Genomic DNA, 20,560 nt, shown 5'->3' on the forward strand with positions numbered 1-20,560 from the left:
GCTTTCTCATCTTTCCTGTTTCATGTTGGTGGAAGACAGCAGCATGCATGGATGATGAACACACATGGATACATAAAGGACTGCTCTATTCCCTATCACTGTGATATCCCTATCCTAAATTTATGTTATGTCTAGAGCCCTTAGAAGTAGAGTTAACATTCAAGTGTAAAATTGGACTTCTTTTCCTTTTCTCCTTTTCTTTTGTTTTTCAAACAGAGCTACCAAATCATAAAATGCAGCTAAAATCAATTCATTTGCAATTTAATTTCAACATCTTTGAATTATATCAGTTTCTTATAAAATAATCTAAAAATGAACCAACATCTAAGAATAGAATGTTAGAGCTTCAAAGATCCAAGGAAGACAAAGAATTCAGGCTCATTCAGGGCACAGAAATGTCTTATTATCCCTTTCACCATTTCATTCTTGCCTCCAGCAGATCTGTACTGTCTGTGAAAAAACCAAGATGACCGCAACCTTGGGGAAAAGCTCAGAGCTAAGAACTGATTGCTACACTCCCCCACATCACAAAGCTTTACACCCTGTTTTGCTAGAAATAGCATGCCACCTGACTTTTCTACATGAATCCCACCTACCCACAAACAATCATCATCACCAACCAGTTGGCAAGGATTATATTTTTAATTTGCAATATCAATACTAAATGCAAAGAAACAGATCTTATTTAATATACTTTACAGTTACCTTACCTCATTAAAGAATTAAGCTCTTTAACATAATATAAACATTTAAGAGTCATAAATTGCTGATTAAAGCTAGCTTATATAGTCAGTTCTCAGTTCTACTACAAAGACTTAGAAAGTCCAAATGCTCTGTGTCCTTTATTCAACAGCTACCATATGAACTTAAATTGCTAAAAAAATCCAAGTGTTCATAAATCAACTTTAATTATATTTTCATGAATTCCAGGAAGAACATCATTACACTTTATGTTACCAAAAACAAAGGATATGTGAATGTGCAATAGAAAATGGATTCACGGCTGGGTGTGGTGGCATATGCAGTTAATCCCAGCACTTGGAAGGCAGAGATAGGAGGATTGCCATGAGTTTGAGGCCAGCCTGGAACTACAGAATGACTTCCAGGTTAGCCTAGGCTAGAGTGAGACCCTACCTCAACCTCCTCCCCCCAAAATGGACTCACAGTGAAAATAATGTGTATCAGTTCTAAAATATACTTACTTGGTTCCCTGAAAGAATTTCTTCTAATAATCAATTCACTTAGATTTTATTATGAAAAAGTGTTTTTTTCCTGAAAGCTTTTAACTTGTGATACTTTTGGTCTAAGTCTGATGGACATCTCTCGCTCTGCATTATCTCCATTATCTGTAATCTATCACATCAGATAATCCAAGTGTGGCAGATACCTTGGCAACTGGATTCCTGTTATGTACAAAGCCATTAACAAAAATATGTAACAAAATTTATGTAAAACAAATGTTTGTTTTCCACAATACAGAAATATGCTCTCTTCCTCACATCCAATTCTAAAATGGGGGAGTGGGGTTGGGGAAAAGCTATCCAACTCCTTTTCATTCTCATTTTGGGTGGGGTAAGGAAATCTTAAAAAGGCAAGGGAACTATTTTAAACACTTAACCAAATTATAAAAATGAATCTGGACTTCTCAACTTAGAAAGAAAAAATAGTAATGGCTTCAAATAAAAAAATTATCTCTTTGTCATTTGTAGCCTCTTAAGCAGCTCAATATTTAGAAAGTAAAGATGACAGCATTTGTGACTAGAATCTGAGGTCACAGTGAAGAGCATCTTTGTGAAACACAAGTACATTGTAACCCAAACTGCTGAGAAGTCTCACATTTAGGACATGCACATATTTTATACTGATATGGTTTATAATACCTCAGGGGACAAAGATCATAAGCTCCTGGGAAATATCACAGAATCTATGTACAATCACATAAAATGGAAGAACACATGAAGTGAAAGGAAGACCAAAATACAAGTTAAGAATACATTGGAAAATCTCTCAAAAACAAGGATCATATTTACTGACAAGTGATAATTCTATAGGATTCCTTGTAATGTTGAAAATGCAGCTTTATAAAATTCATAGCCTCAGAAGAAAATAAATTTCAGGCTTGTCATCATTGCTTGACTCAGTTTGTAAAACTGAATTATCTGAACAAAACTGGTCAATGTAGCTATAGTGAAGGGCTGTGCATGCTCCCTCTGGGATACCACGGCCCTCCAGACCACCTGCTTTCATGTTCCTCAGATAGCTTGCAATGTATGAGCCAGTGGAGTGACGGTTTGCAGCCAGGGCAGGCACTGAGTGTTTGTTTCTAAGAACCACTCCTCCCCTAGTGCTGCAGGTCCCAGCCTTTTGCTTGCTAGCTTCCTGCTTCTCTTTAGCACGACTGGCAATGTTGCGTACTCTGCTTTGACTTCTGGATGACAACTTTCTGACCAACATCTTAGGAAACTGATTATCTTCTTGCTTTGGATATAGCACTTGACTGCTGTCTTCCTGGTCAAAAGACACCAGCTTCCGAAGCTGCTCAGTTAGAGCATCTGAAGGCTCTAGTGACTCTGTCTTTATGGTTACACTTTTATTGTCTCTAATGCCATTTGTCACAAAACTCTTACTAATACATTGGTACTTGCTCTCAAAATTACAAGCTATATCCTCTGATGTTAAGTCCCCTAAACTTTTTGATTTGCAAGGACTTGGCAATTTCAAAGTAGGTAAAGGTACATGTATTGACTGCATGGGTACTGGAGCATGCAAATCTTCAACACTAGACTGCTGGGGCCCACATATTTGGTTTGATTTTGCATCTGAATGTGAGAAATGGTTATGCAGAAAGCCAGCACCCTGATAGGTTAGACAAGAAATATACTGATTTTTGACATATTGAATATTGTTGACTATTTCAGGGGAAGAATGGCAGAGAGTCTCTTTACAGAAGCCATTTCTCAGGCTTCTTTGATAGTGTTCTGCCATAGTTTGGCTGTACTTTAGTTTTAAAGGAGAATCCAAGTGACTTGTGCTTTCTCTGCTATATTCACTGGTTGTTAGAGACAGGTTTTCAGACTCTCCACAAATTTCCACAAGGCTGCTCTCTGCAGAATTTACACAGATAGTGGGATCTTTTCTAATATCTTCCAGCAGTGCTTCAGTGTTAATAGCAGGGTTGCTGCTTTTCAGTAGTCCTGGGTCCTCTTTGCAGGTGGGACTTTTAGGAAACCAGTCATAAGAACCATTTGGGGACTCAGGCAAGTTGCCTTCCATAGGTCTTGTCCTGGACTTACCAGAAAGGTCATTATCTGGTTTGGTTTTAGAGATGGGAGAGCCAATCATTCCATAGACAACTGTGTAAGTTGCAGGCTTGTTGGTCTCAGTACTCAAGAGTTTCATCAGCTCTGGAGATGAGCACAAGAAGGATGCCTTGCTCTTCCCCTGGGGTAAACTATGCTTGATGGGAGTTTGTAGATTGAGGGTAGGCAAAGGAGAAGGGTCTGATGGCATAGTGGTGTTATGAGGATGGGAAGCCACTGTAAAGTTAGCCTGACAGGTGGTCTCTTCACACTGGCCAATCAATGCTGAGATAGAACTGCCTGGTTCACCTTCATTTGTTGATGTGACATTGTCAATAAGATGGGAAATTTCATTGTCCTGCAGAATGGCAGTTGAATGTAAGCCAGGTATGTCAGAACAGAGGATGGAGGTGTCAGATAGAGAGAAGGAGGTTGTAGCTTTGCCATTAGCTTTGCTGTCCCCTAGCTCCTCAATCTCCAGAGTGCCTTGAGAAAAGATGCTTTCTGACAACATGTTTTTTCCTCCTGCAAAGCTCTGTACATTCTTGGGTTCCTTGGTTTTCGTACCATGCAGATCTTGTATTTGGTTCATTGTAGAATCAAGTGCCAAAGGCTTCTTTGGAGAAAGGATTTTGTCTGCATAGTGGTTTCCCTGACAATCACTAGACACATTTGGTTTGGTTCTCCCACCTTTAGGAACTAGCATTCCAACTTGTTCTCCTATAATTGACACACTGGCAGTTAGAACACTGGAGTTCACTTGGTTAACATCTTTGTAGAGGAGAGAATTTGAGGAGGATAACTTTTGGTTGAAATTTAGAAGAGGTGGGTCTTTCATGCTTGCCTTTCCTTTTCTTCTGCCATCCTTGTTGTCTGCTGAATGAAACAAAAGTGCATTATTTCATGTAGGACCTGCAAACACTCACATTTGTCTTCAGACAGACACATGGAGAATGTAAATCTGTAGAATATAATTATGGATTATAGAAATTTGTGTGATGGATAGATGGTAAATATTTACTTATAGGAATTTCACTGAAGCTTCCTTTGAATGTCTATTACATCACCTAAGGATGTAATATTCATTGTCAAAAAATGTCAATGAGTTACTATACTTTTATAGTGAGGATTACCTTAAGTTGTTTCCTATTCAGATTTGTACTACACAGAAGCATGGCAATAAAAACAGAACAAGACAGCTCTGTTAAACAAAGCATTGTGGTACCTGTAAACAAGATACTATAAGCTTTCAAAGTTATTAAAAATAATACAAATAATATAATTTTAAATGACCTTTTAATAAACAGTTTAATCAATTTCTAAAGTAATTGTGTGGCACAATAAATGTATCACGATATCAATATCTATTCACAAAAATGTAAAGATAAAGAATTGTTCAATTCTGTGTCATCACTAGTATCTAATATGCTTTAAGCATATTTTTGTTTATAACATATAAATTTCACATTGCATGACCCTCTAAAATTGTAACAGGGTATCAGTAAGGAATACTACAGTAACACACAACTCACAGTAATCTGGAATGCCTCAGATGGCTAGTAAGTACTAAGATAATACTAAATGTTTAATTATTCTTGGTCAGATTATTTTAATAGTCTTCTAATTCCTCCAGGGTCATGATATATAAGAAGTAAGAATTTATATCACTTAAATATCTTCCTAATTAAAAATTTCTTAATTCCAGGCTGAAGTGCAGTTTAGGTGCTTGCTTGCAAAGCCAAAGGTCCCAGGTTTGACTCTCCAGGACCCACGTAAGCCAGGTGCACAAGGGAGCCCACACATCTGGAGATTTTTTTTGCAGTGGCTAGAGGCTCTGGCACGCCCATATTCTCTCTTTCTCTCTCTCTCCGTGCCTATTTCTGTATTTCTCCCTCTTTCTCTCTCTCTCTCTCTCAAATAAATAAATAAAAATAAAATATTTAAAAATTTTTCTTAATTATAAAATATTTATGCCTCCTCAAACTGTAAAGAAAAACCATCCTATCACATTACTTTCACAGACAGCCCCTTTTTCAAAGACCCACATTAATGTTTAGAACTGTTATTCTGCAATTTCTCCATTCAATTTTTTCTTTTATTATAACTTTAATCATTGAACAATAAAGTATTGGTCCACATTTTCCATTATATATATACTATATATATATGATTAACTCATATAACCTTTTAAATGTACCTTCTATTAATCTTAATCATCTATCTATTTATGAGAGAGAGAGAGACAGAGAGTGAGAGGGAGAATGTACAGGCATGCCAGGGCCTCTTGCTGCTGTAAACAAACTCCAGATGCATGTGCCACTTTGTGCATCTAGCTTTACTTTTACTCGGGTATTGGGGGAACCTGGGCCATCCAGCTTTTCAAACAAGCACCTTTAACCATTGAACCATCTCCCTAGGCACTTATATATCTTTTTAAAGTGTAGGAAAGAAACATTATGTCATGATTGCTTTCTAACTCTCCTAGAAAGCATTATCACTATAACTGCAGACTTAGCAAGACTAGTGCTTACAAATTTCTATTGAATATAGCTTTATTCCCTGAAGATAATTTTTTTAATGAATTTTAAGTTACTATTTCCCTTTTCTGAAATTACTCTTAGCAAACTTCCAAACTTCTTTCTTTCAGTCCTAGGGATTGAATTTAGAGCACTCCCCATATTAGGAAAAATTTTAACTTCTAAACTCTTATTCTCCCAATAAACTATTAAAGAATTACTTTTTTCTCCCTAGAATATTTTACAACATAAATCAATACAAGTAAAATGGCATTTGGGGAAAAATATTGTGAAAACTACATTGATAAAATGATAATTTTGATAAAGAAATCAGGCATCACAGTCTACTTGTTTGAGATGATTCCAGACTCATTTAATGGACACAATTTGGAATAGGATGGGGAGTCATGAGCAAAAGTCAAGAGCTCTTTGTCTCTTTCTAAAGCTGTCATTGCTCTTTATCAAAATTCTAATGAGTCCACAATGTAACAAATTAAGAAAAAGATGGTAGCTTCTGTTTCCTATGCTTGTGGAACCTTTAACCAGGAAGGAACCATAGGCATATCACTTTCCCTCCACCATCCACAGACCAGGGAAGCAAGGTGACAGGAAACACTATCCCACTCACATCTTGTAAAATAAAGCTATTTTTCAAGTGAACAAGTTAGTTTGCTTGTTTTCTTTCCCCATAAACATTTCTAAGGAAATGTACTATATGGTGGGAAAAGCAATGGAACCATATTTACCTCTATAATAGCCAGTAAAATTCTAGTCAACCTATGATTATCAAAGAAAAATACACTTACTACTTTAAATCTTTTTGCCAGTTCCAAATATAGTACCATTTGGGAAACCAATATTAAATTCACGTTTTTCAGCTTTCCTTATCCTCTACACTACCTCACAGACTCACATGCTATCATACCTGATGCTCACACTTCTTATGCCTCACCATCATTACCAGACAGAATTGTTATTTTAAGACCTTATGGGAGGAGGCCTTTGTTATTCTCTCCTCTAAAGTTTAAAGTCTTATGGCAGAGAATTAACATAAGAGACATATTTACTTTTCAGCATATTTTCATTTAATTGCAGAATGACAGCTATGTCATAATAAAAGGGAACACAATGTAGTTTAGAGAAATATAAAGACTCTCACCCAAAGGGTTTTCTTTTCTTTCAGTATCTTTTGCTACTTCCATTATAGGCAGTGACAAAGCCCCCAGAAGACTTTTGTCAATAGGCATAGAGACAGGGCGCACTTGCAGACTCCGTGTGGTCCTCCTTAGGATACCATCTTGATCTTGTGTGGACTCAGAAACAGAATCTTTTATCTCAACCATTTCTTGGAAGCCTATTTTGCTCTTTTTCCTGCCTTTGGCTGGAGCACTAGCTGTCCGTCTCAGAATTCTATCTCCAATGGATCGTTTTCGAATGCACTGGGAATTGTTATCTGAAGAACTGTGCCTGGGATTCTTGTTGAATAGTCCCTTCAGACCTTGGAGCTGCCTGTTCTGAAGACATTAAAGGGCCATCCACAAATTAAGTGTGTATCACTACAGAAACAACTTACCTTTGAAATGATGGGTTTAAGAAAAATGAACACACAGTGAAAATTTAAAGCCAGTAAGTGCATCCAGAACAAGAAAGCAACAACTCACAGCACGTTTGCATGATACAATGCATATCTTATAACCTCATTTTATGAGGAAGGCAGCCTTTCAATTTCATGACTAACCTTCCCCAGAAGTTTCTTAACCATACATGAAAGGTGACAGGAAAAGTGTCCACAGTTAACAGACTTTTACAAACATCAGTGACCTGTAAGCAACAGATGTATGGTTTAAAGTGGTAAGCAGAAGATGGAGTGATGTGAGGAAGCATGCCACCTGTAATTACTAATACAGAATATGCTAGCAAGAACAAAGTGCCATGCCAAAAAACTACCTTTGTAGCTCCTAGAAAGTGCAATATGGTATAACTGGGATTGAGGATTAAAGGGCTCCACTGGAAGGGAGAAAACAAACATACAATTTGGGCTCATTCAAGAAGTGGGACCAGTAAACACAAAAGAGAAAAACTGCATATACGTCTGTAAACCCTTCCTCCCATTTTTGGTAATTTTCAGTTTTATGTTCATTACTTGAGCAACTCAACACTGCCACATTACGGTGATGTTCACCCCAAACCAAGCATACCTTGAAAATAAAAAATAACCAAAATGTGGTCAATTATTAAGGAAAGAAAATGGAAGTACTATAGAACACTTTCCTCATAGTTTAAAAATATTATTATTTATTTATTTGAGAGAGAGGGAAAGAGAGAGTGAATTTGGGCACTCCTGCCACAAAAAAGAAAGAAAAAAAATCTACAAATGCATGTGTCACTTTCTGCATCTGGCATTACATGGGTACTGGGGAATCAAACCCAGGCCAAAAAGCATATTTAAGTACTGAGCCATCTCTTCAGCTCCATATTTTAATTTATTTCAGAATCAAGTTTTAAACAAATTCTGAATTTTACTGTTTCCCACCATGACATTTTGATTAAATGTTATATAGTTAAATTAAGATTTCTAGAATTCAAGAATCATTTTAAAATTATTTATATTTGTGTGTATGGTTTAGGTCAATAGAAAGCAACAAGTAGTATAAGTAGAAACTGAGTATTAAACATTGAAAGATGTGGTACAAAGTTTCACCCTCCTCAAAAATAAAAATACTTAGCTCCATTTGACAATGATCTAAGCATAAACATATACTCCCTAATCCAATCCTTAATTGGATTATAGTCCCAATAATATTAATTGTAGCTAACATTTTAAGTATTTGCTTTATGCCAGAAGGATAATATACATTTATTTGTGAGGCAGAATGCACAATATTCTGGAAAAGCTACAAGAAATTCAGAGCAGACTGTGTAGTAATAGTAGCACTGAGCAGTCCCAGGTTTGAGTCATCCAAGTCACACCTGGCCCTGAAAATTCATAGCAGGGGCCAAGTTTCCAGCACTTGGAATGACTACCTACTGATGTATAAGTCACCAGACATTTCTACAATAAAGAGAACAGTAGCAAGAGAGAAGTAAATACTTTTTTTTTTTTTAACATTTTTGTTATATTCTCTCTCCCTACCTCCCTTCCTCCCCTATCTTTCCTGTGGATATTTTTTAATTAATTAATAATTCTTAGACCTTTAGTTACAGTAGTTATAGATGAACTACTACACAGAACTAGGTGAGATTTTATAGGCAGATTAGAATAGAAAATTCATTAAACCTCTGAGATGCTATATTGCCTACTGTAGAAAACTAGTTCTTTTTGAGGATTACAATAAAATTCAAAGTTTATAGCTTCATTATTTTCATCAACTAAATGATTTCCTGACAACATGATAGTTTTCTCAAATCTATTCAGTACAGAGAGGACCTCTAGGAGAAAGAAATGAGCACACACCCCTGAGCAGAGCAGGACATGGCTAGAGAACTGAATAGACTTGCTGGGCTCCCACAGGCTTCCATGAAAGAATAACTTGCAATTAGTAATTTTTTGAGAACCATATTATTATTGTATATTTATGATTTTTCTTACCTTTCCATATATTTCGTTGATTGTTACATGGACAAAAATGGATGCTTCTGTGAGTCCTTCCAAATAGACATGCCGGTAGCCTGATAAAAGCCAAGAAAGTTGTCTCCTTTTAGTCAACTTTGTAGTTGGTTTTCCTGATGGTATAATATAATTATCTATCTTGACTACAATCCTTTACATTTTATAGAGCACATTAACAGTCACATTTATTATGATATATAATTTATATAGTATATATTTTAAATATCTTTTAAGTTTCATGTCACATATTCCATCTTCCAAAGAAAACAGATTGGCCTAATGTATGTGAGTACCTGGATTCAGTTCTCAACATAACAAATAAACAAGAAAAAACAAAAATGGAATTACCAATCTAGAGAGAAAAGGCCAGCTCATACCTACCAGGCAATAGGCTGCTAAAGGTCACAGTCCTTTGTCCAACAAAATCTCGGCCAATGGGATCGTGATCCCATACAAGGAACCTAACCAAAGCTATTTCTGGCATGTGCACTGTAAATGTTAGGGTTTCTTCCCACACTGGGTTAAATCCTTGAAGAAACAGGAAAAGAAAAATCATAAAAGCAAAGGGCTTAGTAGGAAAAGATTTGGCAGCAATATCTGGAGAGCATACAGTGAAAATAGCTTGTGATGGTTATTAAACCCATGAAGATGACTGAGCCTCTCCAGGATGCCTTGTTGAAAGAAAGCCCATGAATTTACCCCACTGCTAGAAAACAAGTGGTAAGAAAATTGCCTGTAAATTATCACACATCAGTTCTATTAATTTCCAAAGCCCAACAGTATTATAGAGGAAGTCTTATAATTGTCAGGATGATTCAATAATTTAAAAAACTATGCCACTATCCTAAGACCATTTTAGCAAAAACAGCACTGAATGTTTCCCCTAAGGGAATCATATATCTCACCCACCAGATTCTTCTACTAGAATGACCACCCACAACTATTTCATAAGGGGTTTTGTAAGTTTCCATGCTATAGTACATAATATCCTATTAAGTTCTTAGAGCAATTTTCTAAGAGAGACAAGGCAGGGATTGGAGATTGTTGTTTTTTGTTGTTGTTTTTATATAGGTTCTCATTCTGTTGCCCAGGCTATCCTTGAATTCATGATTCTTTTACCTCTAGCTCCCAAGTGCTGGGATTTTAAGCTTATACTATCATACCCAGCTTGTTTTAAATGACTGATTGAAAAATTATACAGATAACTGAGTTTCAAAATTACGTAAAATTTCAAATTTATACAACACATGATTAAAGTAGAAAATATCTATAACTCAATATATGGTTGAGCAAATTGATGTGCACAGAAAATGTATCTGGGCTGGAGAAATGGCTCATTAGTTAAAGTGCTTCCCAGCAAAGCCTAAGAACCCAAATTTGATTCCCCAATACCCATGTAAAGGGAGATGCACAACATACATCTGGAGTTTGTCTGCAGTGGCTAGAGGCCCTGGTGTGCTTGCTCGCTCTTTGTCTCTCTGCTTGGAAATAAATTAAATTAAATTAAATAGCTTTTTTTAAAAGTATGCCTAAGGTCATACAATGACTGATAAGACCCAGTTACACTATTGATTCTTAGTGACTGCTCATGAAACAATGACTTCTTAGACTTTCATACCTACTATATATGGAGAGAAGATGCATGCTCAGTTCAAACACTTCAGTGGTTTAGATGTGATTTGTCCCCTAAGGACTTTTAAGTTGTGAATATGTTAGCCTATGGAACCAAGTATAAGGATGTTAAACCACTGGAAGTGCTGCCCTCAGAAAATGTTGATGTAAGACTCATGGGTCCCCGATTAAGTTCTGATAAGATTAAGCCTGTCTATAATCCTGTTCCACTGGATTCCTGTGTTGCAATGTAATCTCCCACTCTCACACATGTTCCCACCATGATGCCATTTTCCATGATGTGATTCAGCCACAGCCAGTGCCATGCTATTTAGACTTCCTGCCTCCCAAACTATGAGCTCTTCTATAAACTTCTTCATAAGATATCCAGCCTCAGAATTTTTATTATAGCAATGAAAAATGTACTAAGGCACTTACTAAAGAACAAAAATACATTTCTAAGTGAAATCTCTCTGGCAAATAACTAGAAAAACAGATAAAAATCCAAGTGCCTTCTAAGTTTCTGGTTTTTCATACTGAAAAATTAAAATGTTTTATCAAATGTATGTATCCAGGAGGTGCTAACCACTTTGCCTTATAAAAAACCTTGAGCTAATTAAACACTGACAGGTTGAAAATTTCTGAGATTCTCTTTCCTAACAAAAGAGATCTTTTTGTTGACATTGCAATTACTTCTCAATTACTTATTCAGCTATTAAAAGAATAATTTGTTAAGCACTAGTAGGAAACTACAATATAGACATGTTGCTTTCTTGAAGCATGTAATTTCCCAAGGAATAGATCTACAATTTTTGAACACCTATGCTTCTTCAAGGACTTCCTATGAGCTGCTGATATCTTAAATGTTTTGCTGATTATAGTTTAAGATTATTTTAGAATATTAACTACTAGGGATTTAGAAACATATGTTTATATTAATTATTAAACAAATGAATATAATCTTAGATTACTAAGAAAAAGATATAAGACTTGGGTAAAGAAAGCAATGCACTCTTTTACTTATTGGGAAAATGCTGAACATTCTCCACATGAATGTATTCAAGCATACTTGGCCGGGAGCGGTGATGTACACCTTTAAACCCAGCACTTGGGAAGTCAAGGTAGGAGGATGGCTGTAATTTCAAGGCCACCCAGAGACTACATAGTGAATTCAAGATCAGCCTGGGCTAGAGTGAGACCCTGCCTCCAACCCCCATCACAAAAAGAAGAAGTATGTTTGTTTGAGCATATGTACTTATCTTTAGAGATTTACATGCATGCATATATGGCAGAAAAGAAGCTAAAAGTTGAATTGATTCACTGAGCTGCCATAAGAATTAATAGCTGAGGAGCTAAAACTTATCTTTGTCAATAGATGGAAAAATCCCAAAGAAGGAACTGTCCAGAAAGGGCCCAAAGAGATGACATGATGGTTTGAGTCGGGTATCCCCCATAAACTTAGATGTTCTGAATGCTATGTTCCCAGCTGATGGAGATTTGGGAATTAATGCCTCCAGGAGGCAATGTATTGTTGGGGGTGGGCTTATGGGTGTTATAGCCAGTTTCCCCATGCCAGTGTTTGGCACACTCTCCTATTGCTATGGTCCACCTTATGTTGTCCAGGGGGTGATGTTCACCCTCTGCTCATGTTGTTGTTTTTCCTGCCATCATGGAGCTTCCCCCTCGAGTGTATAAGACAAAATAAACCTCTTTTTTTCCCCCACAAGCTGCTCTTGGTTGCGTTATTTCTACCAGCAATGCAGACCTGATTGCAATAGATGATAAGAAGGAAAGACAGTTTAGGCTAACACAAAGTAAAATGGAGTTCATTGTCAGGATGGCCTGACTATACAAATGATTGATATGCAAATTGTCACACCTTGTTTGTTCACTTACCCCTCCCCTTGGCTATGAAAACTGTAGAATGGAAATAAAAATCTCTGCTCAGGGCCAAAGTTTCTTTGGAGGGCTACCTCAAACCTTTTGGCTCCGGGGTAATAAACCCCTCTACTTTCACTCATTCTGGCATTGGGGTGATCTTTCTAGAGAATTTCTACAATACATACATACATAAAAACGAATTAACCAGACATGTAGACTTCATAAGTAAGATGTGCATTCTAAGAACACAATAGAATATACTAGATGTTTCCTTAAATGAATTTTAAACACGCATCTTTAAAATACCACTCATGCTTTTTTTTTTTTTTTTTACTAGAATGAGTCTTGAGAACCTAGATTGTAACACCACCAAAACATACCATGTATCAATCCCAGTTACTTTATTTTGAGCATTAAGAAAATCTTAACATAGAGGCTAGAGAGATGGCTTATTGGTTAAGGTCTTTGCCTGCAAAGTCAAAGGACCTCGTCTGACTCCCCAGGACCCACATAAGCCAATGCACAGGTGTCTGGAGTTCATCTGCAGTGGCTGGAGGCCCTGGTGTGCACACACACACACACACACACAAACATACACACACACACACACACACACACACACAGTCTCTCTCTCTTTCTGTTTGCCTCTTTCTCTCATGCTCTCAAATAAATAATTTTTTTTAAAAGTTTAAAAAGAAGGACCTTAACAAAAATTGAGGTCATGGCTACAGGTTTTAGGGATTTTTTTTTTTTTTTTTCTCTACTGAAAATCACATTTTTCTTCTTCAGCACAAATTATAGTTGTAGAATGTCTTCAATTAGAATCAATATAGATTAATATCTTACCATTGTCATCCACCACACGAGTTTGATCTTTACAACAATCCACTGGTAATCCAATAATTTCAACTTCAACAAAAGGGTCAATGATCTATATAAATAAATAAAAGTTATTATTTTAAATGGTATATCTCTCCCTACAAGTGTCAACTATTTTGAAACTATTGGCAAAATGGTCCCATTTCAATAAATAACAACTGCTTTTACTATATGCTTGTTGAACTGACACCAAGTGTAGCAGATTTAGACATATGAAAGAGGAAAAAAACTAAAAATAATTTTTTGCTGGTTGAAAGCCAAGCAGAATATAGCATAATGAAGGGAAGCAGAGTGAACAGTCACTGGGCCCTACTATAGCAGAACTGACAAAAGATGATGGTGGCCAGGACTGAACTTGAGGGCTGGTGGTAACAGAGATGGAAGAGAGAATCCCATCTGATACTCTCCTCTTTGAGGAATAAGATGCTTGCCATCTGTTGTTGATTAAATGTACAGAGATAATAGCTACTGTGGGGAATTAGATTATGAAGGTGTAGTATATGTGTATAGAACTGCCTGCATAGACCAATTAAGGTCTGACACAAAGCATTCATGGTGTGACCAACCTGCAGAACTATGTGGTAAGACTTGGAAGTGAAAATTTAGATGAGGGTACATGGAGCCTGGAGTGCTTGAACAGCTCTGAGAAGGGACATGAGTACAGTACAGGCTGACAGGGAGAGAATAAAAGGTCAGGATAAGATGTAGTGGGAATAATAGAATCCAGAAAGGAAAAAATTAGTTGTCTCCTGCAATAGAGATACAGTAGTTGATGATGAGTAAGCATGTGGCCTATGAGCCAGCAGCAGTAAGGAGCATAGCAGGAGCTGTGGAGTGTGAATGGAAGGTTTAAGACATACTCTTGGACAATCTTTCTGCCAATAATAAAATTGCCCTTTGCACCTCAACTTTAGTATTGCCAACATCAGTCTTGAATTGTGAATTGACTATCATTCTTCCAGCCTCCAAAATAGGAGATACATATAGTACCAAAGGAACCATGTGGAATTTGATAGAAAATCTTCTCATGTGCAGAAGTCAGTGCTCACTTGTAAACACACACACACACACACACACACACACACACAGAGAGAGAGAGAGAGAGAGAGAGAGAGAGAGAGAGAGAGAGAGAGAGACTTCAGATGGTAATTAAATACAATAAAATAGTCATATAACTAACCACTTGCCAGTCTGGTCCAGCTTACCTCGCCTCGGTCTCCAAACATGGAGTCAGGAGGTTTGGGGAGTTGCTGCCCACTGATCACTTTGAGAATGAGCTGCTTTTTGGGGTTGGCAGGAAGTGGATCACCAGAGAAAGGGTTGAAGGTACCTAGGCCAAGTAAAACAGAGGCTTTTAATATAAAAACACATATTATCTCTCTGTTTCTCTCCCATACACACACACACACACACACACACACACAGTTTAAGCTTCTAAAACAAAGAAACAGCAAATGTTGATTATTATTGTCTCCTGAAACAAAGGAATTATCACAGAACTATCAGTACAGCTTTTGCCAAAAGACAGACAGTAGAAGTCAGCAGCAGCTGGCATTTCCATAGCTATAGTTTTCATTAGAGTCCAGCCTCCCAAAGGGCAAATTAAAGCAAATATCTGCACTACAACCATAGCATGGGTGAAGAACATTTTATTTGAATGCCAGTAGTATAAGAAGGCAACTTACATCAAATACAAGTAATTGTCTAGGCTGCCTCAGGTCTAAGAAATATGATAAACAGAAAGAAGACCTGTAATTAAGTAAAGAGCAGAACAAGAAAATGTACATAAAATGCTAGGGCACATTTGTTAATACTTTGTTACCTGTTACAAATTTAACCTAGAAAATTTTAAAATAATTTTAGTGAACAGAATAAAAAGATTGTTATCTGGTCTAAGGTTACATTAACTTTTCTTTTTTGTAATCAGACTATATGACTAAAGTGTTTTGATAAAATTCTGGTACATGGGGCTGGAGAGATGGCTCACTTACTAAAGGCACTTGCTTGAAAGCTGGTAGCTCAGAGTTTAATTTCCAAACACCTATGTAAATCCAGGCACAAAGTGGCACATGCATCCTGTGATCCCAACATGCTTACATCAATGGGAAGCAAAGCTAGGAGAATATGCCATACACACATACCATACACATCAATACATATACATGTGCATGTGTGCATATTCATGCACACACAGACATTGTGCTGCATCCAAATGCCACAAAATATTTTCATGGCAGTGCTGAGAATTGAACTCTGGGCCTTGAGCATGATAAGTAAATACTCTTGTTACTGAGCTCCACTCAAGTTTAAGCCCTATCTTTTCAAACAAAATTATCTTGAATATAGAAAACATGTGACAATCCCTCAAAAATCTAAAAGAAGCACTGCCATATGAGACAGAAATCCCTCTACTGGGAAATATACAAAGGAATTGAAATGCATATTCCAAAGAAACACCTATATTTATAAGTTTATTTTAGTACTATTCACAGTAAGGCAAAAAATGGAATCAATGTGTGTGTCTAGTGACAGATAGGGATAAAGAAAATGTGGTATATATGCACACTGAAATATTTAGCCACTAAAATGTATAATATTTTGATATTTACAGCAACATAGATAGAAATGGAGAAAATTATATGAAATGAAATAAGTTAGGGACAAATACATGTTCTCACTTATAGATGGAAGCTAAAAAGTATATCAAGAAGTAGAAAATGGGATATTGGTTATCAGACCCTGACAGAGGAGATGGAGGGACAAGATAGTTAATGTATATAAAGGTAAATTTGGATAGGAGTAACTTCTAATATTCTTTAAAACATAATATGACAACCATGGTTGACAATAATCAACTGAATATTTCAAAGTAGCTAGTACCGAGTATCTTGAATGTTTACACCATAAATGAGGATACATGCCAATTAACACTGATATGATCATTACACATTGTAAAAATGTATTATACACTGGGGCCCATAAGCATAAAGTTACTATATATGAATTAAGAATAAATTCTTTTAATGTTACAAAATATTGGGATATTACTAGAGTATCTTTTGATACTGTTCATCTGCATTCAGAGATATAGCTATGAGATTAATGCACACCTTTGCACATTTGCTGGGGCTTGAGGATGTAGCCACAGTTGCCATTTGTCTTGAATTTTGCTCGATTTAATTGCATCATTCGCCCTTCAGACTGGTAGTTTAGTGCCACTGTACAAATTGAGAGTTTGGGACAATTAGGCAGGACTACAAGGTAGAATCTTGATGCACAAAGGATCATTCCTTTCAGAACATACATACCTAGTTGGCAACCTGCATTCCAATAGGGAAGAGGGTTGAAGTTGCTGGAATCAATGCGGTAGGCAGAGGGGTAAATTCTTGTGAGCTGCTTTTGGTTATAAATCATAAATTGCTCTGACTTCTGCTGAACCACCTGATGTGCTCTGGTTTCGCTAAAGGACAACACATTTCCTGTGGTTCCTAGCAGTTGTTAATAAATACAAAAGGTAAGTGAGAGATATAACAAACAAAACTCCTCACAAAAGACTATATAATGGCATAGTATTCCAGAAGCAAAAAGCAGAAAGATGAATTTAGCTTGCTAAATGAAAAGCTTTAGACATATTAAATTGAACCAAGTTTAATTGAGCAAGGATACTCACAAAAAAAACCCACCCAGCACTAGAAAAGTTTCAGAGTGACTTACTCCACTACATGGTAGGTTATATTTAGATCAAGAGAAAAAAAAGACACTTGGTGATAACACATGTCTATATTATTTGAACATAATTTGAACAGTTGTCAACTTGTGATTGACCCTAAGAGTCCATTCTTTCAAGTATGAGACCAAATCAGAGCTGTATTTGCTAAAGTACCCACCCATTTTGAAATCCCATATTCTCCCCAGAATTTAATAAGCTTACTAATTCATATCAGTTTAGAGTGAAGCAGCAGGGAGAAAATTCTTTTCAGATATATGGCTCAAACATAATATCTTTGCCACAAACAGTAGTGTATAAAATCATTTTTGTATGTAACTTATTCCTGAAAACAAGACAGTCATTTAAAGGTACATATGAGGGCTGGAGAGATGGCTTACTGGTTAAGGCGCTTGCCTGAAAAGCCTAAGGACTCATGTTCGACTCTCCAGATCCCACATAAGCCAGACGCACATAGGTGAGGCAAGTGCAAGGTTGCACATACCCACTAGGTAGCACAAACATCTGGAGTTTGACTTCAGTGACTGAGGCCCTGCCATGCCAATTCTTTCTTTCTTTCCTTCTTTCTTTCTGTCTGTCTATCTCTCTCTCTCTCTAAAACAATAAAAAGGGGTACATATGAGAAACATGCAATAACTTCAAATATTCAGGACCCCAAAATTAAAGAAAAAGGCCATCGAGAGCAAAGAAAACTTGATTTTAAATCTCATTTGCATAGAATCACGAAACCAATAAAAACCTGTTTGGAAGATAAGAATAACAGAGCCAGATTTGGTGGTGCACACCTGTAATCCCAGCAGCTCAGGAGCAGGAAGACTGCAAGGTCATGGTTTGCCTGTGCTATACAGTGAGTTCAAGGACAGCCTAGGCAACTTAGAAGGACTCTGTCTGAAAATAAAATGTAAAAACAGAGCTGGAGATGTAGATCAGTAGTAGAGTGTTTGACTAACATTAACAAAGCCCTGAGTTCAATTCCCTGAAGAATGCAAGCAAGCTAGAAAATAAGAAAGAAGCCAGGCGTGGTGGCGCACGCCTTTAATCCCAGCATTCGGGAGGCACAGGTAGGAGGATTGCCGTGAGTTTGAGGCCACCCTGAGACTCCATAGACTCCATAGTGAATTGCAGGTCAGCCTGGGCTAGAGTGAGACCCTACTTTGAAAAATCAAAAAAGAAAGAAAGAAAGAAAGAAAGAAAGAAAGAAAGAAAGAAAGAAAGAAAGAAAGAAAGAAAGAAAGAAAGAAAGAGGAAGGAAGAAAGAAGAAGGCAGAGAGGAGAGGAGAAGGGAGGGAGGGAAGAAGGAAGGGAGGATAGAAAGCGAGATGAAAGAGACATAGAAGGAAATCGAAGGAAGGAAGGAAGAGAAAGAGGGAGGGAGGAAGGGAAGGAGATGATAAACATGAAGAGAGATAAAAGTACATGATGCCTATACTAATTTTTCTAGGATTATCAAAGTTTTCAGTCTAGGATGTATGAAGCTGCAAGTTTGAGTGTCACGATGTAGTGTACCTTTAAGCATTTAATATTCCCTCCTTTGTCCCAATTCATCTTTTGAACCATCTCTACAATGCTCCAATTACTATACTTCAGCAAACTTTTATATCCTATTCCCAAAACCACTATTACTATATTCTCTGGACCTGCTGCAAAAGAAAAGGTCAACCCAGATAAAGACAAAACCATGCTGAAAACTTCCTTCTTATTCAAACTGTAATAAGGCAAGTAGGTTTGAATCCAGGAAAAGATGGAGTGGAAGTACAGTATAGCTGAGTCTGAATCTTATCCAACTGGGTATTCTTGTTGACAATGTGGTCTGTTAGAGTACCTATCATCCGTGGGAGTATAACATAGCTTACATGTTAAAAGTTTGCCAAATGACTCACAGTGACACTCTCGAAGAAAAATAAATTAGAGGAATATACTTTGAACCTTGTGATTTCTCTAGCACAGATCCCTTTCTTAAAAATATTTATATATATTTTATTGACAAAATGTATTACCTAGGGCTGGAGAGATGGCTTAGCGGTTAAGCGCTTGCCTGTGAAGCCTAAGGACCCCGGTTCGAGGCTCGGTTCCCCAGGTCCCACGTTAGCCAGATGCACAAGAGGGCGCACGCGTCTGGAGTTCGTCTGCAGTGGCTGGAAGCCCTGGCACGCCCATTCTCTCTCTCTCCCTCTATCTGTCTTTCTCTCTGTGTCTGTCACTCTCAAATAAATAAATAAATAATTTAAAAAAATATATAAAAAATGTATTACCTAGTTTATGCTTCTCAAGAAAACTAAATTTTAATTTATGTGCAGATAGAGAATGACCTGAATATGGTAGGAAAAAATATACTTGTGCCAGGTGTGGCGGTGCACGCCTTTAATCCCAGCACTCAGGAGGCAGAGGTAGGAGGATTGCTGTGAGTTTGAGGCCACCCTGAGACTCCATAGTGAATTCCAGATCAGCCTGGTCTAGAATGAGACCCTACTTTGAAAAAAACCAACATACACACACACACACACACACACACACACACACACACACACACACACATTATATAGTTGTGGTTTGAATGTCAAATGTCCCTCACAGGTGAATGTGTTTAAGAACTTGGCTCCTTCTAATGCTGCCGTCTGGAGAGATTATGAAACCTTTATGAGATGGAGCCTCTCTGGAGGAAGTGAGTCACTGGAAGTGAGCTTTAAGGTGTTATAGCCTGGTCCTATTCCCTATACATGCTCTGCTTCCTGACTGTGGACACAATATGACAGCCACCATTCCTACTGTCACCATGCCTTCCCTGTCATGAAGGACTATATTCTCTGGAATTGTAAACCAAAATAAACTCTTTTTTTCTTAAAAAATATAAATTGATTTTATTTATTTTCAAGCAGAGAGAGATAGAGAGAGAGAAAATGAGTGTGCCAGGGCCTCCAGCCACTGCAAATAAACTCCAGGTTTTGTGTATCTGTTTTTACATGGGTACTGGGAAATCAAACCAGGGTTGTTAGGCTTTGCAGGCAAGTGGTTTACCTGCTGAGTCATCTCTCAAGCC

The 20,560-nt window shown here is 37.2% G+C and overlaps 1 protein-coding gene across 7 annotated transcripts in view; it reads right to left on the reverse strand.

The window, feature by feature from the left end:
• Positions 1–712: 712 nt before the first annotated feature.
• The window catches only part of Plch1 (phospholipase C eta 1), a 173,902-nt gene continuing 154,054 nt past the window's right edge, over positions 713–20,560 (reverse strand). For 2 of the 7 annotated variants that reach the window (XM_045131686.1, XM_045131688.1), the window contains 9 exons: positions 17,105–17,284; positions 16,907–17,014; positions 15,002–15,126; positions 13,764–13,848; positions 9,807–9,953; positions 9,405–9,484; positions 7,763–7,822; positions 6,975–7,329; positions 713–4,175 (listed from right to left, as the gene is read on the reverse strand). In XM_045131686.1, the coding sequence (XP_044987621.1) occupies positions 2,089–4,175; positions 6,975–7,329; positions 7,763–7,822; positions 9,405–9,484; positions 9,807–9,953; positions 13,764–13,848; positions 15,002–15,126; positions 16,907–17,014; positions 17,105–17,284 (3,227 nt within the window). In that variant the 3' untranslated portion in view covers positions 713–2,088. Of the gene's footprint in view, positions 4,176–4,432; positions 4,461–6,974; positions 7,330–7,762; positions 7,823–9,404; positions 9,485–9,806; positions 9,954–13,763; positions 13,849–15,001; positions 15,127–16,906; positions 17,015–17,104; positions 17,285–20,560 lie in introns of all 7 variants that reach the window. The other 5 variants (XM_045131691.1, XM_045131692.1, XM_045131687.1 and 2 more) reach the window with 5 other exon arrangements.

The sequence above is a fragment of the Jaculus jaculus genome, chromosome 12, assembly GCF_020740685.1.
Source record: "Jaculus jaculus isolate mJacJac1 chromosome 12, mJacJac1.mat.Y.cur, whole genome shotgun sequence".
Lineage (NCBI taxonomy): Eukaryota > Metazoa > Chordata > Mammalia > Rodentia > Dipodidae > Jaculus > Jaculus jaculus.